This window comes from Ciconia boyciana, chromosome 3 (genome assembly GCF_034638445.1).
Source record: "Ciconia boyciana chromosome 3, ASM3463844v1, whole genome shotgun sequence".
NCBI lineage: Eukaryota > Metazoa > Chordata > Aves > Ciconiiformes > Ciconiidae > Ciconia > Ciconia boyciana.
In genome coordinates, this window is record NC_132936.1 from 66,658,590 (window position 1) to 66,684,246 (window position 25,657).

Sequence of the window (25,657 nt, forward strand, 5' to 3'; positions counted from 1 at the left end):
CAATATGATTGAGGTGGGAGACAAGTGTAGGCCAGCTCTCTGGGTGCTGGGCTACCTGTGATGAATCATGAGATGCTAATTGTGCCTTGACTCATCGCATGGCTTTTGGCCAGTCCCTTAAGTTCTTCAGCTAAATGTACCTTTCTCTGAGGTGATATTAGCCATACATCACCAGCCTACCTCAAAGGCAGGGTTTTTAAGCATTAGTTTGGACAGTGTGAAGAATATTCTTTGTACACAGTGCATATCATTATACACCCACTATTTAAAGGCTTTGTAGCTTGTTTTCGAACCTGTTATTTCATAGGTGCTAGTCATACATACAGCAAAGCCACAAAGAAAATCTCCCACTCCCAAACGTAGACGGTGATGACTTTCACTGCTTTAAAAGAAATAAAAATAACAAAGCTGTGCATATGAGTTCTGGATAAAATACACAAAGAAGGTTTGGCTAGAAACAGGGCCAGTCACAGGCAACAAGCAGCCCCAAAACTCATGTTCTGTGAGGCACAGCAAGAAAGGTCATTGTTATAAGGTTATATATGTCGCTTTTCCATAGAGCTAATGCCCTGTCTTTCACATCTGTTTTGTTTTTTTTTTTTTTTTCCAGTGTCTGAAATCTGGTACTCAGTAGCAAAACTCCCAGTGACTGCAGTAAAGTAAGCCCAAATTTGCTTTGTCATTGTAAGGGATTTCTTGGAAATGTTTCATGGGATTTGAATCTGCCAAGAATCAACTGTCATGAATGAAATGTTGGGTTTTGGCTTTATATTGTCCCCACAGTGACAGGGAGGACTCAGCTGGACCACAAATTGTCATGCAGTGACATGCAGATGTGCACACGGAGAAGCCCCAGCTCCTCTTCCCCCTCAGTCTTTAGCTGGGAGTGAAGCTGAGCGGGAGTGGGTGTCGCAGCCACAAGAGCAGTGCAGAGAAAGAGGATAAACGCTCTTATGGGCAATTTTTGGTGAGAGCCGTTTGCTGTGTTTCCCTTGTGCTCTATCCACAGGGCTTAGAGCCCTGCATTTTCATCCATATTTTATGATACTTTGGCCATGCTTGTGCTAATTTATCTCTTTCCAGATACAGGGAGGGGATAAATATCCTCTCTTTAGAGCTCTCTCATGCTGCTTCTGAGTTAGCTGGAGGACTGGTGAGAACTAAAGCTTTCTTCCAGCCGAAGAGAGCCTGTCGCTCCCCCTGAGGAGTCTCAGCTGCTGCCACTGCTGAGAAGAGGGACTAGATGTCAGTGTCAAACTCCGATCCTTCGTAGATGTCAGGATTGCTGCGAAAATACCAGGCAGCCTGAGAAAATTAATTTTGGTCTGATTGAGTTGCAAAATGTGTGAGAACAGGGAGGAGCGCCCTCCCCCCATCCCAGCTATGCCTGCGGGGGACATCCCTCCTGCTCTTCACTGTCCCCCTGCTAGAGGTGTCCCCTCCGCCAGGTAGGGAGGAAGGCAGAGGAGGCTGCTGAACGGCCCCAGACCCTTCCTGCCTGGCAGAGGCACTGGCAGGAAGGCAACATGGGGAGGGGAACCTCTGCAAAAGGGAAGGGGAGGCTCCGTCACAGCAAGCAGCTCCCATGGTCCCACAGGAGGACGTCTGGGGAGGGTCTGAGCCTGGGGGGATACCGGCCTTCAGCCATCTCACTTTAATCCCATGTTCTTGTTCTCCTCTCTGATTGTTTAAATGTGCTCATTTATCATGTGAGGAGATGGAGTATCAAATATCAGAGCTGTTTGAAAACTAATGGCATCACCTGACCCAACGCCGCGACGATCAACTGTGTAGAAACGGTGAGTTAGCGAGAGCACTCCGTGCTCTAACCTACCGCTCTTGCAGTTTGCTTCAAAAACTGTAAATGCCAATGAAAGCAGCCTTTCAGGGGCTCTTCTTTTACATTGAGCACTGACAGTAGCAATAAAAACGTCTCTGCTACCGTATCCCAGCTTGGACCTGAAGAACCAATATATTAGTAAAATAGCATGCAGGGCTCGTTTTGGCCTAAAGTTAGATAAAAGACAGACAGATTAGAAGGATAGGTACGTATTCCTTTTCTTTCTGATGTCGCTCCTCGGCTTCCTTCATCATTTCCTGAGATTGCTCCAACTTGGCATCCACCAGTTTCTGTTGAAGTTCTCTGTGCTTAAATATTTTATCAAGGTGCTGTAAGAAAATAAATTCTGCTGAATGCGCAGGTTTAATTGTGTACACAGACCTTCATGCTCATGCATGTACAGCTATCTACTGGAACACTCGTAAGACAAAACCATTGCAAAACAGGAAGACTCCCAACCTATTGCAATTACTAAAAAACTACAGTGCTGATAAGAGAAAACTGTGCCAGAATTTGCATGGGAAGGGAAACCTGTTTACATTATCTACTTTGATTTATTACAGAAAAAAAAAAAATTAAAAGTGCCTTAGCTTCTTTGCCAGTTCTGTGGTCTACATATGAAGTCATCAGTATAATCCAGTATAACTGAAGATCAAATAATTGCTTGTCAATAATAAATATGCAGGGGACACACTTTTTTGGAGCTGTTAAGTGGCCAGTGGATCTAAGCCACTCTGTGGATAAATGTGTAAAGACACATTGCACCTGCAGTACCTGGGAGCATGTGCACAGCTCATACCGTCCTCTCTGTAAATACAAGCCCCGTACATCCCCTTTGCTCTGCCCTCACATGCGTAATGTGGGCTTGGAGGGCCTGGGTGAAAGTACATGAGTGGGGATGCAGAGGAGATCAGACCAGATGAACCAGAGACCTCCTCTGGCCTGTAAAAGGTCTGGCTTTTGGTGATCTTCAGGAGGTAAATGGTGCCGATAGCCCTCTTCACTCTTGCTTCATTTAGATAAAATGCACAGGAGCAAATATTCTGAGTGCATCCCTCTGCTTTACATTTTCTTCTCATAGAAACCACAAGACGGGAACATACATTTCCTTCATTCAGCTTAAGACTTCATACATGATGCAACAGATTTGGAAATGCATGTATCAAATCGGGCATTCCAGATTGTAAGGACAGATTACTTATGTTTTATTCAGTATGATAATGTTGACTGGTTGCACCGAGGCTCACAATAAACGTATTTAGAAACAATAAAAAGACCCATTGTGGTATTTGTTAGTGTTTGTCATTTAAAAAAAAAGGTAGTTTGGCATTTTACTGCAGAGGGTTTTTTGTGTCAAAATTTTCTGACCAACTCTAATGTTTACAGAAAGAATAATTTCCCATCTGTCTATTATCTGCTAGATCTTATGGTGAGCATTGTGCCTGCAAAGAAGAATCTATTCCAATGCAAAGGGCCTCCTTTATCTGTCTTCTTAATTTTCTGCTTCTGGGGAAAGGTCAAAGCATTTACATCAGGGCCCTTCTCAGCAACCTGTGTCTGGAGAGGACAAAAGTATATTTGGCATCACCAACAGAGCAGGCTGTCCAAAAAGATGGGAGCTGGGAGGTGCTTGGTGGGGACTTGGAGGGGGAAGCAGGCCAGGGGTGCTGGGGGGCTCTCCAGAGATTTGGGGGAGCTATGAGGGGGCCGGAGGGCAGCTTAGCAGGCAGCTAGCACACCTTGCTGCTTGGGCACCTCGGCCCCTCTCCCCACGGCGGCAAGGCTGCCGTGGGTGCCACAGGCAGGGTGCTGGCCCATACAACTCCTTGCCCGCAGAGTTTGCCACGCGGAGTCTGGTGGGCTTGCTGCATGCATAGCCCTGCTTGGACGGCAAAGTGTGGTGGCGGCTACCCTCGTTACCTCCACGAGACACCCAAACAACAGCCAGCGGGGAGGACAGGCTGGCAATGCTTTCTGCTTTCCCCCGGGGAAGCCGGGTTTGCTGCCTGTCCCTGCGGCAGCCAGGGCGTTGCTCTCACCTCTTCCCGCAGCTCGTACTGGTCAATGATGCTTTTCAGCTTCTCTGCCAGCTCCGTGTTCTCCTGGCAGAGCTTCATGTTCCTCTCGCTTTGCTGCTCGATCTGAGCCTGGATTTCACTCAGCGTGCCCTGGAAATGATTAGTTATTTCTTTCCTCTTCTCATCTTCCTCCCGTGCCCGCTGAATTGTTTCCTCCTGTTGTTAAATGGGAGAGAACACAGTCATGTAAGTAAGACGCATAATAAGCGGTTCCAGAAAGATACTGTTTCGGAGTAGCATAAGGCTTCCCTTTGAAGGATTATACGTGTTTGCATTCCTCTTTGGAGATTTTCTTGCTTTCATCTGCTCCAACATTAGGCATGATTCTAAATTTACAGAGCAAATTACACAGTGGCCTTGAAAAAATTAGGGAACTAAGAATTTGCATTTATAAAGATGGATGTAGAGCAGAGTTTCAGATCAAACCAAGCCTGGAAAAGGGGACATACACACATGTCTTGATTCATGATACTGCAGCACAGCTTTTGCTTTGGAAGAAGATATTTAGGTAGTCATGTAGTCATGGAAGTAGATATGGAAGTAGTCAAAAGCTCTTTTAGTGAAATTATTTTTTATTTAATTAAAAAATCACCCTTTAAAATGCCTCCTTTTAACTAGGAATCATATCAAATTCATGGTCTTTGGGATTTTCATTTTTAAGAGAAATCCATCACTTTCTGTAGAATCCCTCCCAATTCCTCAATTTTCCTTCCTTAGCTTTTTAACTGACACTGACATTTGCACTAGTATATTAGGCAGTGGAATCAAGGAAAGCTTTTGGGCTGTTTCTTACAGAATCAACGCAGATAATCAGAATTTTGCCTGGAGAAAGATCAATGGATTTTTTTTTAACCAATTATTGAAATTCTGTTTTGGATTTGTTTACATAAAAGACAATGCAGAAAGAATCTGGATTCATTGCTTTGGATCCAGAAACATGGACTATTTTTATTCCCTACTTATTTGCTTCCAGGGCAGTCTGCCCTTCTAGGGAATGTAATCCTGATGTACAGTGGCTAGGACCATATCTGCTGTAGTTACAAATGATGCCAGAACCACATTAAGAACCCACTCCACAGCATGCAAATGGCATAGTCTAATAAGGTTTCAACTAGCATAGTCATTTACATAAAAATCTCTGATAACACTGCATATGGATATTTTCTATAAATATACTTGAATAAGGCCTTAGCCGACTCTAATGAAGTATAATTTATATCATAAATGTGACATAAAAGGTGTGATTCAGGCCCCACTCCTAAAGTAAGATGAATACCAAATGACCCAATTTCTACTTAGCATGCACAACACAAGCCTGATCTTGGACAACTGCTGTTCAAGGTAGGGAATGTTTGTCCTTTTGCTGACCGGGCGGGATAGAGATGACAACGCCTTGGATGACGGGAGAAAGTATTGGGGCCATTTGTGCTAATAATACCATAGTGCACAGAAATGACCATGAAGCCCTGCTGTGCTCTGCAGTTTACACAAGAACACGTGTGTACTCACTAACAGAGTAAAACAGAGTGTGAGCCCAGAAGGACTGGGACTCTCAGGAGACTCCTTAGGAGTCTCACTCTTAAGAGGAAGACTCTCACTCTTAAGAGGAAGAAAGAATTTCAGATGGAGCCGGGCAAGTGACTTGGGGAGGTCCTGGTTCAGTACCTGGGTTGGAAACCGGACACATGAAAAATTTGCAGCAAGATGAAAGAGAAGCTTTTTAATTATTTTTTTAATTGGTGAGAATGATTTTGAGTTAGCCTGAAACATTTTGCTTGACCAGAAATTGAGCTGTGTTCTGTTTGTAGTTACTTTTTGTCTAACTCTTTTTAGGACTATTTTGAAACAGAAATGGTGTTCCAAAGTAGAGTTAAAAATGCTACTCAGAAGGTGTTTAAAATCAACTGCTTTAGCATTCCCAAAATGAAACATTTCATTTTCTTTTGAAAGGGGATGCTTACAATGTCGTCCTTTTTATTTTTGTTTGAAACTTTGGCAAATTTAACTTGAATTCCTAGATAGTTTTGGTCAAGTCAGAGCTCCATTTTACCTCTATAATACTGTTTAAAAAACTGCTCATGCCTCTTTGTTCTCCATTGTATAGGTGCAGCCCTGAGTAGGGAGAAGAGTGATCAGGTGCTTTCACTTCAAGAAGTTGAAGACAGAGTGAGAAATTGAACTTGCATGCCTGGAGTCCTATTTCTATGGCTTCAAAACATCCTTCCGCAAAAATACTTTATTGTTTCAGTGGACCAAATGGTGTTATAGCATGTCACTGCTGTGATTTAAAGCTCTCTGGAGTAATAAATCCAGCTGAATATAAAACAAAAAATTGGGGGATTGTGCGTAAGTCACACTGCACAGTTCTGTTACAAGGTGAAACGAGACATCCTGAGAGTAGCAATCATGCAAATGTAAAAAAAAAAAAAACAACCCATGCATGTGTTACTCAGAGGATCTTATTTCCTGCTCATCCTCTCTTCTGAGGTAGAATAATTATAGAGAGCACAGAGACAATACAAAGATTCATGGTAAAAGACACTGAGCCAGGAAGCAGTTAGCTGCAGGGCACAGTATTTCTCTTGACCTCTTCTGCTTTGGAGAAAAAGATATTTGAGGAGGATATTTGCCTGGGGGGCTGGGGTGTGTCCCAGAGAGCTCCTCAGAGTCCCTCATAAAATGGCAGTGATTTGTTAAATCCTTGATATCCCAGTTACAGATTTGGGGTGGGTGTGGGAGAGAGGAGCTGGCTGAGCAGAAAGGTGAGTGTGTGGCTACACACTGTGCAGAGACCTGCAGGCGTTGCCTCTTCCCTGCGCCAAGGAAGCAAACGCCTCTGTGCCTCGGTGCTCTGCTGTGCCACGGAGCTGGCGGCGACGCTGCCACTGCCCAGCTGACAGCAGGCTGGTGCCCAGTCCCTAAGGTAATACGGTTTCGATGTCTAAGTGCTACTGATAATACCATGGGAATAGTGATAGGTCTTTGGAGGTGTCTGCATTAAACCTGAGCCTTTACTAGCTGTAAAAGCCTGCGGCTGAGGATGCACTTGCACTGGAGCCAGGGAGGGGGCTGGATGCCCACGGTGCCACCAGCAGAGCCCTCCGTCCCTGCCCGCTCTGCTCCGGGGCTGCGGGATTGGCTCCCCTTCACCCACCTCACCTGGGCAGGCACAGTCTGGCAAACCCCAAACCATCAGCATCACTCAGGTTTTATTATCACAAAGCTACAGCCCCAACTCTTTGCTTATACCTGTCCCTGTAACCTGAGAGAATGCACTTTTTTCCAGTAGGTTCCTTAGTCCTTCCTATTTCAAGACCCCACAGTGTCAAGTAAGATCCTTAAGTTTACTCCCAAATTGGAGGCTTGAAGACTGACTTCTGCTTTGCATTACTGCCGTTACAGCTGAAGTAGCTGTGTGGAGTCCAGAGCTCCTGGCTTGCTCGGTTGTAGGGAGCGGAGCAGCGGGTGTTTGGGGTGGTGACTTCTCAGCAGCATCATGGTGAATTCATAACACACAAACCATGCTTGGCCTTGTCAGTTGCTTCACTCTGTGCTTATTCTTTTAATAGTTTTAATAAGTGTTCAGTTTTAGTGACAAAAATAAAGCATTGTAAATTGTTTTTAGATTTCCAGTTGTGGAAGACTAAAGTCCAGCCATAAACTATTTTTCCCTTTCCTCTGCCCTTTCTTAATCTTTGTGCTCTATATCTACCCTATCGAAGATATATTCTTGTGTCCCACTGCAATACTGCTATCACTGTTATGTTTTACTGCTAAAAATGTAAGAATGCATTGAGTAAAACCTTGTAAAATTAAGACAAGGATATTTTGCAGTGTGGGATTTATCACTGGAATGTGAGATAATTTGCAGATAGAAGGGCGGGATTGTCTCTGGTCCTTCTCTCTCTGGGGCAAGTCAAGAAGGCTGAAGTCATACCAGCCAAGACGATATGAGCCTGGACTCCTCATTTTCAACAACCCGTTCTCCTCATTCCCAGGCAGCATGGTCTGAGCCTCAAGGTCTGCAGTTTGGAGCTGAGCCCACAATCGAAGCTGTTGACTGTTGTGACATTTGTATGCAAGTCATTGCTTAATGCCCCGTAGCAGGAAGGACAAGGGACCTGAGATGTTCACGTCACTCCAAGATGCTAAGTAGCCACCGAACTGTCAGATAACTGGCAGAACACGAACACGATGCAGAGAAATGAGTTGCTGTTGGTCTTAGCAGAGCTACTCTCTATTGCAGTGGGAACACATTCTGCTATTTCACGAACATTTATTCCGCTTTTCTTGGAGGGATAATTAGACATCTGTTTTCTGCTGTGAAGTGTAACTGCAAGGAAATAATCTGAATAGCTGGACAGTAAGTCAGATTTTGAGGCCAGTATCCAATACTAACCAGAAATTTTTCCTCTCTGATCTGCACTGTGGATTTTCAGCGCAGCTCCACATTGCATATTCATCACCACTTGGCTGCACCAATCTCCAGTTAATGGGAATTCCACACACCAGATAAGTGAAGACGACATTTGCATGACGTGATGTGCATATAATGTACCACATGGCAAGTCAGAGGAGGTTCGTGATCTGGACAGGCCAGGTTTCTCCTGTGCTATTGAAATGACATAATCTCCTACAGTTTTTATTTTCCATACTTTGGAACATAATCAGAAGTGCTAATCCCAAGTGCTAAAAAATTATGAATCAGCTTCTCTGTCCTGCCAAAACTAAAATAAAAATGACTTAAGCAGGAGATTTTAAAAATAACATTTTATGGATTCTCCTGTTTTAGGCCTTCTCAGTACAGTCATAAGCAAAAGAAAATTGCACTTATTTAAATAAACAGATGAGGTTCTGGAGATTCACAGATGTCCAGGAGCTAAAGCTTAAAGGCAAACATTCCAAGAATTATGTTAAAATTCTTAGAGAGACAAAACTGGATAAAGATACTGAATGCCTTTGTTTATTAATGTAATCCTCATTCATTCTGCAAGTATGGTTTGCCTTACTGTCTTATTTAACTCTGTTGTTTTTACACTGAAAGCACAGGAACCAGAGGAAAGCTAGTATTCTGGGTTTCTTGAAAGGCCTCCAAATTCTTGGAAAGACGTGGCCAAAATGTGACCACTTGTTCCTACTACAATATCAGCTCGGGTACCTTTCCTGGCTCACCTGGCATAGGTACAGGATAAAAATCAGAACTGAGTCTGAAATGGATAGGTTTATTTAGGGGACCTTGTCCCTAAGTAAAACAGTCCAACAAGTGGAAAGATGTTGGAAAAAGACTTTCCTACATGTAAAGATGAAATGTGTAATGAAGTATTTATATGCAAAGAGAAAGGAAAAATCATGCTCTCTAGTAGTGAGATTAATAAGCATATGATAGCTGGGAAATCGTGTGAGGGATTCAACAAAACCTGTTCCAAATATGTTTTCCAAATATAATCAGTTTTTCTCCATACCCCAGTTTCCACTGATTTGTTCCCCTGACATGATTTGTTTGTTTTAGAAATCTCAGTTAAGTCTCTGCAAAGCACTGTACACTGTACTCTTAAATCACTTTAAAATTGGCTTGTATTTCTGTTGAAAGATTTTGCCCAAAGACAGTCTGGTAAATCAGTGTGGATCAGTATCGAGGTGTAGCTCAGGTCTGGTACAAACGACACGCACAAATTTAATTGGCACTACCAGTTTTGCACTACTATAACTGAGCACACAGAGGTTTGTTTCTAGTTTTCCTAACTATATGTTAAACCTCTTTTGTCCTTCTACTAGTGCACAGTTTGAGTGTATATATGGCTATTCCCCCTCCCAGCTATATTCTTACCAACATACAACAGAAGTCAGAGCTAAACCCTGAAGGCCCACTCCTGAGCTGGTGGAAATGAATGAAAATCCGTTACCATTAATAGAGGTTATATCAGGTGAAATTCTTGCTGCTGAGAATTCATATGTGTAATTCTATACATAACCATATCCCCATAAAGAAGGATTTTAAATAGATCAAAGCAGAGGCTTTTGGTATAATAATAACACCACCATCACTAACATGTACTCGGAAAAAAAGGAAGATCACAACAGAAACGTACTTCTTGAACCTGAAATTTCTCAAGAAGCATAATCATATTATAAATTTCACATTTAAATGGCATGATGCACCAAGCAATAGGCAGACATGGCATATGGATCCCAGCCTTTTGACACTCCTGAAAATTTCCTTTTTAAACTGATGCTCCAAACAACTTCCATAGCGTCGGTGTCCTTCCTGTCTTGAGGCTTGATGTCTTGAGGCAAATGTCCTGATTGACTAACTCTTACAGATCACTTGAAAATGCCCAAGTGTTCAAATTACATGAAAACCCCCACCAGCCTTCTGTGAGTCCCCTGGAGCAAAGCTGGTGTTCCTATTATTCTGTCCATGCACATGCATTCGCATCTGCAGTCTCAGGGACCTGGTCTGTTAGCACCATTGATTTTCTCTGCGCTGAGCTCCCTGATAACACAAAGAGGGCTTACAGATAATGTGGGCAAACTCAAAGTCCAAAAGTGCTTGAATATTTCCAAACAAGGAATAAAGGGGTCTTGGTGTAAATGGGCCTCAAGACTAGAGCATACATATAATTATATATTGCACGTGCAGCTGCAAATGTCCCTTTGATTTGGTACTAGACCAAGATGGGAAGGCATCAGCATCTTCTTCCCCGCCACTGCCGGGTACCTTGATAAGGCCACCACTCACCTTGAGGTTTTTGTTATGCCTTTGGAGCTCCCGGCACAGGCTCTCGAGCTTGCTGCGGGCGAGGATGGCTCGGCTGTGCTCGCTCTGCAGCTGGTCCTTCTCCTTGGTGATCTGGGCCTGCCTCTTCTGCAGGTACTTGAGCTTTTTCTGCTCAGCGCGATGTTCTTCAAGCTGGGTGGAGAATGTGGATTAAAACAAAATAAAGAGGAAAAGGAAAGAAAAGCAAATGAGCTCTTTTGCTTTTGGGAAAGCGGACACACTTTTTCAAGGAAATGTTTTCTATTATTCAGCTCTAATGGAAGAGGAGTGAGCAACCTGGAGGGACTCCCAAGTCTGCTCGCTGCAACAGTCCCAAGTGTGCTGTGGTGTAGGTGAATGAACATAATTTTTAATACTCTTGTCACACCATTTCAGCCCTTCCTTCTTTGGTTTGAATTTATTTGAAGGGCAGCTGTGAGGTTTTATTTTTGTTTCAATGTTAGGAACTGCAGCAGCCAGTAGTGCTTTATGCGGTGAGATTTCTCCAGATCATGAGATAACGCAACAGTTGCTCATTCTGTTTTGTGGCTTCCTAAACAAGAAGCGGCTTCCTAGATACCCAGGAACCTGCTGGAAAAAACAACAGCAAAAGAGGTGCTGGAGACCAGGGATGCCGTCTGTGTGGGGGCTTTGCTGCTGATGGAGGAGAATGCTCTTCAGGGAAGAGTTCCCCAAAACGACGCATGGGCACCTCCTCTTGGCAGGGTCCTCTTGCTCACGGACACACGTGGGACCGTCTGTCGGTTGTGTTTCTGAAGGTCCCATCATCAAAGGGGGTGGGTTGCAGGGAATCAAACCTCTTTTGGGCTCTTTGGATCCATGTAATTACTGAAGAAAATACGGACAGTCCCTGACGTTCACTTGGGAACCTGCTGTTCCTGTGGGTCCATGGCTCTTGCCTTCCCTAGAGGGCTGGTGGGGAAGAGGGTGTATTTGGAGGGGGAATAAGGGGCAGCAACAGAATTGCTAATAGCAGTCCCCCCACAGACCGGTCATTTCTGCTGACACCTGCCTATTACTGGCTGTTTTGAAAAAACTTCCTGCACTGCAAACTTACACCATAACAGACATGTCAAAGAAGCATTTCACCTCTGAAGCTTTTAAAGATTTCTTCTCCCATTCCAATGCACAGCAGCTCTCCTTGCTGTATTACAGGCATGCATACATTGCGAGACATTTCTGAAGTCCAGATGTTTTCCGGTTGAAAAACAGCAGCACGTGAGCTGCAATGTGCAAACCCTAATAATAATAGCTGCTATTAAGGTTACATTATCTAATAATATGGTACCACTAGTATTAATTATTAACCCTGGTATGACTGGGAAAGTTTGTGAGTGCAGGGGAATGATGTGCAGCTCAAACAAGACAGTCAACAGGCATCATATTTTACACTTTCTCTGCCCTAGGATCTGTTTTCTGCAGATGTTCTGTAATTTATGCTTACAGTACGGAACTCTGTGTATTATCAATCAAGTCACAGCTAGGCATACCACAAAACAATGCAATCACCAGCTTGAAGTATATTTACAGCTTATGCTCAACTTTCCGCATGTGTATTGTGTGTTCTTACCCCAGTAGATCAGAATAGGGGCTTTTGCATCTAATCAAGCTGCACTAGCTGAAATCATTTTTCTAATATTGTAGGGAAAAAATAGCCTCTCTGTAATTAGGGCTGAGATTTGTTTTCCTTTACAAGCTTGATTTTGGCCCCTTCCCCTTCCCTTTTAAAAACACAAAAAGGTTCTTTTTGCTTCACATTTTGCATGCGCAGCCTGTGCTGAGCAGATAATGATTTATCCAAATTTTAGATAATTCACTCAAGCTGTGCTTGAGATAGGGGGCTTAGAATAAAATAGGTCTTAATTGTGATATGAGAAGTCTTCCAAGCATCTCTTTTTCTCTTTTTTCCCATAAAAAGGGCTTGCGCTAAAACTTGTATTTCAAAGTTCTCAGGAATGTCTAAGACATGGTGTTACTTTTGCACTGAGGAAGGGAATTCACTCATAAATAGGAATGACAAAAGGGCCCTCAATGCTAAATTTTTAAGAATAGCTAATGAAATATTAGCTAAAATTAACTAAAAATAGAAGGAATTCTGATTTTTGAAGGCTGACCTAGAGACATAAATTCTCAGTTTAGGAAAAAAGTTTTATCTTCACCCCACTGCAGACAATGACAAAACTCATATTTATGTATTAGTGTATAGTTCTTGCACCCAGCAGTTGCGAGACCCTCAGGACGTCTGAAAATAAACCAGTCACAAGCAATTCTGCAACAGCCATTTGTAGGCAAAAGCTAAAATACAGCACAGTCTGCTTTACTAACCCCAACCACTCTGCCTACACCAGTATTAGTGAATAAAATGTTCTCTGATGGCGAATAGCGTGGCGTGGCTTGTGCTCAAAATGGCTACACTGTCTTCCTGCCGTGTCCCCGCAGGCACGGCTTCTTTCACACCAGCCCATGCTCTTCCCTGATGCCTTCCATTTTCCAGTGTACCCGTCACGATAGACTGTGCCAGGGTATGTGCTAACAGTTAAATAGCATATAGCTGGGTGGCTGTGGGAAGTGCTGGTGCTGCGTAGGGTCCCCAGGCACAGGCAGAGCAGCACTATCTAATGCAGCTGAAGCCATTGCCAGCACCCAGCTCAGCCTGGCACATGGCTGCACCAGCCCCTGGGCTGTGCTGCAACAAGTGGTTGTGTCACCACATGGTTCACCGGACCGAGGAGCTGAACTGGCTGGAAAATACTTCAGCAAAAACAAAAAGTGACCTGAAGTGTGTGATGGAGATGGACAAGAGGGAGCAGACAGAGTGGTAACTACTGCAGCTGACTGCTGACAAGCTATTAAGCACACTACACCCCTCAGCCGTGCTGAGTGAGCAGTGTAAGGCTTTCTCCAACAAGCTTTTAGTCGTATTTATTAAACTATTTATTTTAGTGATGTTGCGCAGGATGTCAAAAATGAATGCTCAGTATTTTTGTTTTGGCACTTTTCTCCTGGATGGGTTACTGGCAATATGGCCCCTGTTTTACACAGTGCGCCAACAATGCTTGAATGCAGTGGAGAGCAGAGGAAAAAGAAGACCTGTTTCAGTTAATCCGTGGGCAGGAAGTCCCCTTAAGCATGGGCTAAACCATAACTGCCTGAGCCCAATTTATGAAATCAGAGGATTTACATGAAAAAAGGGAAAGCTGAACTTCACATTATGATGAGACATGGACACATCTGTGCATAAAATCAATTATAAAGTCAATGTTCTGCTTGGCACATTTTTCAGTACTCCACAAACTGTAAAATGCTGCAGTCTTTTCAGTTGTAAGATTTCCACAGCTTATGGCCATAGACCCCTTTAACTACTTAGAAGAAAATGCTTGATCTGAAAATAACCCATCTTAAGCATGGAAAGAACGGAGTCGGGTAGCTGGCATTGTTACAGGGGTGACCTTTTGGTGGCAGGGGCTTTGACTCTTCATTTCACTATGTTGTGGTTTCTCTCCTGATTAGCCTCAGTTCTTTATTTTCTGATTTTCTGCTTCCTAACATTTTATACTAAACCCTGTATTATTTTCATTTTGATTAAATCACTGATATGTAATTTAAAGCAACACCTGCATAAACCTTGCAGAAGGTGAAGGCAGGAGCCTAGACACTAGTCTCCATTGTGGGTCGGTTTGGTAGATTTGCCTTTAAGTACAAATATTCTGCCTCATCAACTTTTTAACCCAAAGTCCAGCTTGTTTTCCTCTCTTTTTACTTTTTTCCTCCTTCTCACCCATAATTGATTATTTAACCCTGACAATTATTTTGGGATTCACTTAACAGGATAGACGCTACTACTACATGACGTTTAACCATGCTGCATGGCATATGGTTTTTATACCTTCCCATATAGACAGTTTGCACAGAAGAGAACCAATGCTGTACTAACCAGCTCAGCATACTTCTTAAATAACAGGTCCAGCTTCTCCTCTGGAGTATTCAGCTTGTTCAAGTTTTGCATCAGTAGGGTGGCTTCCTTCCCTTAAAAAAATAAGAAGCAGAGATTTGATGGTAGAGGTAGTTTGTAGCTGATGTACTGCTATGAAATTGGTTGTTTGATGCATGAATCTGTACAACCTCAGGGAGAAATGAGGCATTTTGGAAGGAAAGTTTGGTTGACAGCCGCCTGAATATGAGCCAGCAGTGTGCCCAGGTGGTCAAGAAAGCCAATGGCATCCTGGCTTGTATCAAAAATAGCATGGCCAGCAGGACTAGGGAAGTGATCGTGCCCCTGTACTCGGCACTGGTGAGGCTGCACCTCGAATACTGTGTTCAGTTTTGGGCCCCTCAGTACAAGAGAGACATTGAGGTGCTGGAGCGTGTCCAGAGAAGGGCAACGAAGCTGGTGAAGGGTCTGGAGCACAAGTCTGATGAGGAGTGGCTGAGGGAACTGGGGTTGTTTAGCCTGGAGAAAAGGAGGCTGAGGGGAGACCTTATCACTCTCTACAACTACCTGAAAGGAGGTTGTAGCGAGGTGGGGGTCGGTCTCTTCTCCCAGGTAACAAGCAACAGGACAAGAGGAAATGGCCTCAAGTTGCGCCAGGGGAGGTTTAGACTGGATATTAGGAAATTTTACTTCACTGCAAGGGTTATCAAGCATTGGAACAGGCTGCCCAGGGAAGTGGTGCCCTGGAGTGCCCTGGTGGTACTTAAAAGACGTTTGGATGAGGTGCTTAGGGACATGGTGTAGTGGTGGTCTTGGTAGTGTTAGGTTTACGGCTGGACTTGATGATCTTAAAGGTCTTTTCCAACCTATACGATTCTGTGATTCTGTGAAAGGAATCATTTTTGCTATGAATTCCTGTTGATTTTTTCTCCCCACAAGAACAAACATGCTTGAATTTTCTTCCATTTCAGCCCTCAGTAATGTGCTGTCTTCTAACAAAAGCACTGGCTGTGAAATGCCTTTGTCCTTTATAATCTGATTTTCACTTAATGTTTTTGTAACAAAACTGGGTCACATATATGACACATTTGACTGAAATAGGATGGAAAGCGCCTGGACCCTGAAGGCTCAGAAAACAGATCTCTTTGCAGGCGAAAACTGATCAAAGCTGGTGTACTCAGCTCCTGTGCTGTTCAATCCATACAAGACATAAGGAAGATTAAGTTAGGGAGGGAGACTATGGTGTGGATGGAAACAATCAGACAGCAGCTGGTACTGCCAGCCAGGTCTGGGCTACATGATAGTGGTGTAAATCTGTTCCCTGAATTGGTGAAGAGAGTATCGATACCAGAGACAGTCTAATAACTATCTGGGCATGCATAGCTAAATCACTGTGTAGTCAGTTATGTATTGCTTCTCTTCTGATACCTCTTGGTATTCATTTCAGCCCTGAGTATGAGCTGGAGCTTGAACACCACTTCTTCATCAAATACAAAATGTCCCTGGCATCCCTGGAGATAAGATGGCTGTGGTGCCAGGGGCTCAGCCGTGCTTTTCCAAATGTTCCTCTTTCCTGAGGCTGTGAGAGCAAATTTGCTTTCTGCTTTAGGCTGGACTTTTTCTACTTCAAGTCTAGTGCAGTCCAGGAGTACTGCCTGTGGAGAAAATCCACTATTTCACACTAAGTTCTCTCTACAGCACCAGTATAAATAAGTTGAAGAGAGCTAAAATAAAATCCTGGAGTGAAAACTCTTGCAAGTGCAGCTGGAGAACTGTGCTTTGGTAGTGTTTTCACTGATCTTGGAGACGTACCAATAACTGCACCAAAGCCAGGGCAACAGAAACCAAGGAACTTTCTTCTGGACATTCAAGGAATTTGGGGAAAAAAATCCCTGCTCTGTCCTGTGCTCAGTCCCTTGTCTGTAAGAACGTCCTGCAGTGATTTTTCTATAGGCTTAGTCTGCGGTTGGGTTTGGGTACTCACGCAAAGGAGAGGCTTGAAGATTGGCGGGAGTTGAAATACATTACATGTTTGCTAGACTGGGATGTAACTACATTGCTCTCTAGTGGCTGCCCAGCAGAAAGAAATACTTTACAAAAACTTTGAGACTTCTTTCCAGCTCAGCCAACAGAGCCCAGCCGTGGCCAAGGTGCTCTCTAAGCACTGTGCTTAGAGACAATAAGCGTATTGGCTTATTTCGTATAATCCGTGATGAGTTCAGAGGTCTGCCAGATGAAAAACAACCTGGGCATGACAGTGAATTTGTTCTGCAGATTCCCACGCCACATAGTAGCACCATTAGCACCATTATGACCGCTGAGAAGTCATATCCGAGGAAGCAGGGGAAGAAAAAATTTAGAGGCACAAACAAGAGGCCAGGTTTTCCTTTGTCTAAGAAGCAACTTTGTGCAGTGTGCTGTCAGTCTCACAGCTTTGGCTAACTAGTTTGGGTGGCCCGATAGTGTATCAGAATTGTGTGATATAATCCTAAGCTTTTGTCTTTTTAAAAGGACTAATACCTGATACAGCCTGCGTGCATCTGTCGGGTAATTGCTGAAAATAATTATCATTTAGAGAGAAGTTGTAACAGCCACCGTAATTTTCAGTGGTAACTAGAGGTCCCTATCATCCACGGCGGAGGCTTAACATGGGAAAGAGCAAGGACCAGGGAGGTTTTACTTCTGTTCGTGGAAGGGATGCATAAGTACATAAGTACTTGCCTAGTCCTTTCAGGATTTTCTTCTCCAGCTTTTGCTCCTTGCTGCCGCTGGGCTCCTTTGCTCTGGAAGCATCCCCAGGAGCCAGCTTCTCTTTCTCACCCTCCTCATTTGCATCTTCATACTCCGCATCCTCCACGCCGCCTGGCTCTCCCTTTTCAGGCCTGTCGGTTCCCGTAGCAGCACTTTCCTTCTCCATCAGGCTCGCAGCAGACCCGTAGGTTTTAATAATGTCTTCCAGCTGCCGGCTCAGCTCCTCCGAGATGTCGCACACGGCTGCTTCGGGCTGGGTGCTGGGCTGCTCTGTAGGGGCTGGAGTGGGAGGCTGTGAGCTGGGGCCAGCTTTGTCCCCGCTCTGCCCCTGGATGTCCTGCCCAGGCGAGGTGGGAGACTGGTCATTCTCCATGCTTGGTGCAGTACCTTGACAGCAAACAAATGGAGGGTTAATTTAAAAGCACATAAAATTAGTCATTTAACTGTTCCCAAAGCTTGGCCAGCACGTGAGTGATTTTGTGTGGAATCTGGGACAGCAGCTCATCCGTTGGCTCTGGCTTGATAAATATGTCACACTTAAACAAACAGCCAAGGTGATTTGCCTGCAGGGAGAAAAGCAAATTATATCCTTTCCAAGAGGAAAAGCCTGCACAAACCTAATACTTAAAAATCAAAACCTCTTATTCACGTTGCCAGCGATAACACACGAAACGACGCCTGAGTAATTTATACCACTTCCCTCCCTGAACATACTATTTGCCACTTCTTTACTTTTCTTGATCTGTTTACCTGCGACACTGACTACCCATATGGGCAGCTTCACTTCAGAGCTGCATCAGTTTCATTTCCTATTTCCCCCCCCGCCCCCTCGGCACATCTGAAGTCAATAATCACAAAAAAGGAATATTTTAAATGAAACAAGCAAACTGAAAATTGTGCTGTGCTCTTGGAGAGCCCAGCATGGTGCTTGATCTACAAGTGGCCTGGCTTGGTACTGTCACAATAACAGCAAAGAATAAGATAAACAGCTATAAACCGCTCTTCTCTTGTACTTGCTGTGTGCTGCTGACAGCTTGTTTGACAAAGTACAAATACAGAATAAATCACAGTGAAGTAAAACCGATCAGGCATAACATGGGTTGATAGTCCGTGGTGTTTTCTGGGGCAAATTTCACATAATTTGCTCCCAATTTGCAAAGGCAAGCTTTTGTTTTCCCACGTCTTTGAGCGGCTGCACTTTGAGCCCGGTGAATCCAGAGCCCCCCATGTGTCTGTGTTCCTCTGGAGGCTGCTCTGGCTTACCCAGGACCTGGCAATGAGGGTGTCAGCGAGAGTGTCCTGGGCACCTGCTCCCCAGCTCCTGCAAGGGGTGGGCCAGCACAAACAGCATCTCTGATTGCGTGCAGCTGGAAAACTCAGTGTAGAGAAGGCTCCTTCCTGCTCAGAGAGCCAGCAGAGCTGCTGTCGCTGCTGCATTGCCCTCAGGAGGCGCAGGGTGCATAGGTGGGTCTCACCTAGCCCCCACTTCTGCTTGACTACAGACTCTGTGCTCTTTATAGCCATAGGTCTTTTCTCTCTCTTTTTCAGGCTGATTTTTGTTCCTCCCTTTAATGGTATGATTTACAATGGTGCCAATGGGGAACGAAGAAAGGAAGAATACTGCTTTCTCAGTTCTGTTCCAGCATCTGAGGTGGTTGCTTTCTTATTTTTTAAAATAAGTTGCTTTGAAACTTATGGTTGCTTTGAAAACATGGAGCTAACTGGGAAGCACTTTGTTCCCTGTTCAGTTGGCTGAACGTATATCTTCTATGGTGTCTAAATTTCTACAGCTTTCGAAATCATAAACTAACTTGGCTAAATGCAGTATATGATAAAAGAGATGTAATTTACTGCAATACATGAGTTGGTGTTTGTTATTAAACTCTCCCCAGTCAAAGTGATGTTTGGAAGTGCAGCGATGGCCATCGCTAAGGCAACGTTCTTCAAGATTTGATTGTCTAGCTATTTGACTGGGCTTACAGGTAAGATAGTCAAATATTATGGTTTATCATCTCTCAAGCAATTAGTTGTGGGCCTATAATTGAAAGCTTTGAGTAGGGCTCAGGATGTGCTTGAAAACTGTTAGCTATAAATCCATGCCCCTGCAGTCCTCCGACAGGTACAACTCGCCAGCAGGAACGGCTTGGGAAGGTGGTTGGACCTGGTCCCACAGACCCTGTCAGACAGACAGACACATCCCATTCTTTCTTTCCTGCTTGTGGCATGGTCATTACGTCACTGCAAAGTGATTGTAAAATTCTATCTATCTGTCTGATTTGATTTCATATTGAGTTTAATTTACGTTGAAAGATTAGACCCTGCATGTGCAATTTAGGTAAATAATTCCAGATAGCATGAATGTTAGACTACAGTTTGTAATCTTGTTTTAACTAGAGTTAATTGACTGCCAATTAATTCAAGGTCAGTAAGATTATTGTAAATGCTAAGCTAGAAATTCCACAAAATATGTGTTTATCTCTGACATGTTCAGACTAATGTTTACAGTTGTATTCATTAATTTGAGCTAATTGGCAATTGGCGATCAATCAGCTAGAAAACCCAGGATCACCAGCTCTTGTCTAGACAGAACAAAAATTCACAAAGTACATCCCCGATTTAAACCAGCTATTTTTGTAATACATTAATCACAGAAGGAGAACAGGATTGCTAAATGCTTCATTTCCAAATACGAATTTCTCTTTTGCCTATCTCCCTCTCTTTGTAAGAAGGCACAAGTTGATGTGGTCCTTGCTGCACCCTGACTCTCCCCCTTGGCTGCCTCCCAACTCCCAGCTGCATTGCTCATGGAGCAGCACCGTCCGGCTAAAGGTTTCCTCCTATGTGAATTACTAAGCATGCCTGCAAACACAGTGGGCTTTAAATCAACAGCAGCAATCAATTTATACAGAGTGTTTCTCAGTAATAAGTGAAACACATGGGTGAATGAAAGAGAAACTGGCTGTTTAGCATCAAGGACACAAGATGTTTAAAAGCTGGCCTCACAGGAAATCTTCCCTAACATACATTCCTGGATAGAAAGGGGTTAGTAATAATTAGTCTCTGAAACCATGGCAATTCACATCTGCTGAGGTTCAGGCCACCAGCCCGAGCAGGCAGGAACCACAGAAATACCCAGCAATGAACCTTTAACCCAAGGGTGCCCACCTGACGGCTCATACCGGGGATCGTATTTACATGGACAAGTAAATATGTTAATGCTTTATTCCATTCTCCTTCAGGCTAAACCAGAGGTCTGATAACTACTTTCAGCACAAACACAATGCTCGTTGACTTCTGCACCTTCTTTTGTGTAACGGCTTCCCCAGCATCACAGAGTTTATATTTAGGGAGACAGGGCAGCTCTCATCTGCTGAGAGCAGCCCACTTACAGCCTTTGATGCTGGGAGATTTTACTGCAGTTGGCCCTGGTCCTCCTCATGCTCCAGCCCGTTTAACCTTGATGTACATCAGGAATTCTTCCTTATCAGGCCATAAAAGACTTTCGGTGCCAATCTCAGCAAGACCCAAAGTGTTTACATTATACGCTATCTTAGACACAGTAAAGCCTAAAAATTAGGTGATTGAGCTCAGAAGAGAAATCCCTTGGTTCCTCAAGGAATTTGAGATTTGCTCAATTTTAGACCTCTTGAGTTTTGCAACTCCTACTACCATTACTGTTGCCTCCAGGCACCTGAATTTCCAACATGGCCTTACCCTGTTTTATGGCGAGGGGGAGGACTGACCAGTTATCTGACTGAGTCTGAGCGTTGCACCTTGTTTACTCTTTTCCTCCTGCGCTCCCAAATCCTGGACCTGTTCCACAGCCCTGAGATCAGTATCTTTCATGGCCCTGGTGTTTTGGATGGAAGCTTGATCCCTGACACTTGTGGTTGCTGCCTACAGATAGTCACTCTGGTCCTCCTCTCCTCTAGTGGGAAAAAAACCCAAGAGCCAGAGGGTGCTACTGCCTCCCCACTGTGGGAGAGGCTTTTCTCCATTCTCCTTCTTCCTCCATGAAAAACTTGGGATAACCCAGGAGAGCAATGGAGCTCCTCAGGGCACAGGTGACCTCCAGCCTCATGTGGGAGGTGACAGACACCGGTCCCAGGCTGATGCCTTTCTCTAGGAGGACTTGTGGCCATGCCTGCTGTCCCACAGCGAGACTGGTGCTTGGGGCAGCAGCAGTCTGCGGTTGGTTCCAAAGGCACAAAACCAGGCTGAGCACGCAGCGTAGCCACAGCTGCACTCAGAGGCAACAGCAAAAGGTGGGCTGCTAAGTTCAGTCTGGTAACGTGCTGAGTTTCTTTGTCTCTGACCATATCCCTTAACATTTCACATTTACGGCACGATTTGCTTTTGCTGTGCTTTGAAATCAGCCTGTAGCTCCAAAGTAAAAGGTCAGTCAGCGCCTGATTTAGCAGGGCTGCAGTAGCCATCCTTCTGCTGCTGGGAAAACTGTCCCCTGTGCCGGGTGCCGCGCCAGCCTGCCTCTCGCACCGCCGGGGCGGACGCTGCTGCTGAGGCACCGTCCCGGCACGAACAAAGCACAAAACAAACGTCCTCTTCTTAGCTTCTCTGGCAGACCGTCTTGCATTCTGTCGCAGAGTTTTGTTTATCTTTTTTAAACAGAGCACTTCCCCTTCCTCCTCATGGGAATTGCTTCCTCCTTTGCTTCTTGCAGCTTGAACTTCTAGAGGGCTTACAAACTGGTCTATATTTAGCTCTTGCCTCCCCATGTATCCAGCAGAAGGACACATGGCACCTGCTCTGCAGCCAGGAGTTATTTTAAGCACTTCTAAAATGGGCAATGGTATTTAGCACTTTATGCTCAAAATTCACATACACACACCCAATTCTCTAAAACAAAGTGTTCCATATACTTACACCAGCCAGCATATGCTGATCAAATCTGAATTTTTACCTCAACATAACACCAGATTGAACTATAGTAACACCTCAAAGCAGCACATATTAAACTCTGGAACAGCCCACACTACTGTAGCTCCAGCTACCCTCCAGAAAAATACAAGTGCCTTGTTATAGCCTAGACACTGTCCTATGTATTACTTCAGAAAGCAGTGATAAAATCAGCTTTATCAACTACATGCTACATTTGAATAGTTTCATGATTTACGCACAATTTTGTTGTACAAAACTGAACAAAAATTCGAAGACTTCGTGGCAGGTTTTCATCAAGCATGGAAACAAACAGACTTGGAGACTTTCTGAAGTCCCCTGCCTCACCTCTCATGCGGCACCTGCGTCTTGATCACTTACTGTTGTAGCAAACCAGCCATGGCCCCTAGTCTCATTTAAAAGCAAACTCTACCAAAGTCAGCTTAATTTTTTTTATCGCTCTTTAGAGAAGCTTTTCTTACTTTCACCAACAGCCTTAGATACTTGCCTGTTTTCCTTACAGGTCACACGGTGCCCAGGCTTTTAAGGCTATTCCTAGAAAACGTGGGCTGACAGTCCCAAAGGGAAGTACTTAGATTAAAGCCCTTGAGCCATGCCACCAAGCAGTGACAGCAAGGAAGCTGTTCATCAGACTTACCGGAGCAAAGAGAAGAGCTGAGCAGAGAAAAAAAGTCAGGCAGAAAGCTCAGACAAGGGCACGCCAGCAACAGGACACTGGTACTGTAATCCTGCCACCGAGGGAAGAGGGACGGGAAGACCAAGCAAGGGGGGAAGGACAGAATGACACAGCAGGAGCAAACACTGCAGAGACTGAATGTGCGCTTTGCAGGGGACTGGCTCTGATAGGCGAGCAGGGAGGCTGCCTGATAGCTGGCAGCACAAGCCAGCTATGTTGGCTATTCTCTGCTCCGACAGAGATAGCACGAGAGAGCAGAGACTCGGGCCCTCAGAAAGAGAAAATAAAGAAAGGATTCATACACAACTGATACGCTTCAAAATCAAGTCTTAATCCTTCAATGACTTGACACATTGTGCTGTGTGAAATTTGTCTGTATTGACTATGGATTGGTCAAACTTGGTCTAATTTTTCTGTCTGTACCAGAAAGACTGGGATGGCTTTCCATAATGTGAACTCCCAGCTGTGACTGCCCTTTGCAACCTGGGATTTGGGCAGGATTTGTTAAAAACCAGACTGATTCTTAATCATAGACTCACTGGCTGGAAGGGACCACAGGAGGTCTTTAGTTCAACCTCTTGCTCAAAGCAAGCTCAGCTGTGATCTCAGACCAGGTCTCTCAGGGCTTTATATTAGTCTGGAAAACCTCCAAGGATGGAGACTGCACGACCTCCCTGGGCAGCCCGTTCTCCTGCCCAACTGTCCTTGTGGTGAAAGTTTCTCCTTATACCTAGCCTGAACTTCCCTTGTTTCAGCTTGTGCCCATTGCCTCTTGTCCTCCCACCTTACAACCCTATGAAGAGCCTGTCTGTCTTCTTGATAATCTCCTCGTAGTACTGTGGGGCTGCAGTTAGGGGACCCCAAAGCTGTGTCTTCTCCAGGCTGAACATCCTACTTCCCCCAGCCTCTCCTCATGGGACAAGTGCTCCAGCCTCAGCCACCGTGGTGCCCCTCCAGTGAATTGACCAGCTTCTCCCATGGGGCAGCAATGCCAATGGAGATGGCTGGTGTAGCTGTTCCCCTGATCCCAGGAGCTCTCAAACAAATGTTCTCGTTGCCTGCCTGACCTACTTTCTGCACGTTATGGTGCTAGCTCACAGTGGCCCAAAGTTGCTTATACAAACCAGCAGAGCACTCTCCAGGGAGCTCGGCTGCACTCTTTATCCAGCGACCAGCATCTCCCACTGCTGTGACCCACAAACCACTCAGGCGGCATCTTGAGATGCCAGATGGCCTAAGGACCATCTGCTGCCCTCTCCCTAGGGAGAGATGTAGGTCAGTTTAATGCACAAATATGCAAATAACTGAGATGCAATAAGCTGGTATTGGAAGTGGCAGCCAGTGCTATGAAAAGAGAAATGGGACTTTGGCTCCAGTGAAAAATAATAAGGCTCAGAACAACAATAGGAGGAAAACCACATGTATACTACAATGATTTGGAGTAAGCCTTCAAACCGAACTGTTGTTGCATGGCGCTAGAGGATCCAGAAATGTTTTGCACCTCATTTATGAGGGATATAAGAGAAAACAGTACCAGGCAGCTCAGTATCAAGAAGTACTGGCTCAGAAATAGTCCATATGTTACCAGCATCCCAGACTTTCACTGGAGAGGACTAAAGGTCCTGCTATATTTGTGGAGATAGTGTCTCTGGGATGGAAAGAACATACTTGGGGTGGTTTCTTATTAATCTTATTTATCTACTTGGAAAAGGCAGCTCATATTATCTGGGGATGCGTGGGCACCATGGCTTAAGGGAAAATCAGTTCTTCGAATCTTCTTGAGACAGTGGTGGTGGCTCGGTAGTGCTCCTAAGAAAGTCACAGATTTAAGGATAATGAAAGGGAGCTTGCAAGGTCAGGGTCTTCTGCTGCAAATCTTTTGGAGGGGGTTGGAAACCAGCTGGACGTGTTTTGAGAGAAGATAAAGCTCTGGGGTTGTTTGTGACAGGGCAGCTTGAGTGAGCAGAATACCAGTGAAGATAAGAGTGTTTGTGCGGGCTCCTCGGGCTCCTCCTGTTTTGACTGGAGAATTCTCATGTTCCAGTCTCCTGTTTATTTTTCGTTTGAAATAAAATCACCTCCAGGGTTTCTGAGATCAAAATGCAGAACTGAGCTACCAAGGAGCTAAGCAACAGCTGAGTTGCAGAAAGTTACTCTGGCATATCCTCACTCCTTGGCAAACACAAGGCAAGACATGTTCAGCTTCACCCTCTTTCACTGGGTTTAAAGCTATTACGTGTTAGCTCATTTTTGCAACAGACTGACAGCATGCACACAGACCCTTATCGTAACTCAAATGGCATGCAAGGATTCACTCGGCAGTGGGAACTTGGTCATGTCCTTGAGACATCAGAGCGTACTGATAACAGGAAATTAGTTGGGGTCATCATTATAAAAATTAGCTACAAGAAATCCAAAGCTACATGTTCTGAGTTGTTTCTGAATATGCAAGTAAAGAAAACAGTCTCTGGTACAGTCAGGGAATGGAAAGGGGCAGATAAAAATCAGTGTTCCCGAGTATGAGGGGAGCATGTGTGTGTAGCTCCGGAAGATTAAAAGGGATCTGCTGGATTTGGGCCTGTGAATTGAAACAACCACCTTAAGAACAGAGAGGAAAACTCAGAGTGAGAAATTTAAAGGAGTGTGTTGAAACTGCCATGCAGGCAATTTACATGCTGAGGACGAG

The 25,657-nt window shown here is 44.5% G+C and overlaps 1 protein-coding gene across 1 annotated transcript in view; it reads right to left on the reverse strand.

The window, feature by feature from the left end:
* Positions 1–17,751, reverse strand: part of TXLNB (taxilin beta) — a 29,782-nt gene extending 12,031 nt beyond the window's left edge. The window contains exons 1-5 of the mRNA XM_072857928.1: positions 17,349–17,751; positions 14,631–14,722; positions 10,658–10,828; positions 3,880–4,074; positions 2,050–2,169 (exon numbers count right to left, since the gene is read on the reverse strand). Of these exons, the coding sequence (XP_072714029.1) occupies positions 2,050–2,169; positions 3,880–4,074; positions 10,658–10,828; positions 14,631–14,722; positions 17,349–17,751 (981 nt within the window). The remainder of the gene's footprint in view (positions 1–2,049; positions 2,170–3,879; positions 4,075–10,657; positions 10,829–14,630; positions 14,723–17,348) is intronic.
* Between the last annotated feature and the right edge of the window lie 7,906 nt (positions 17,752–25,657).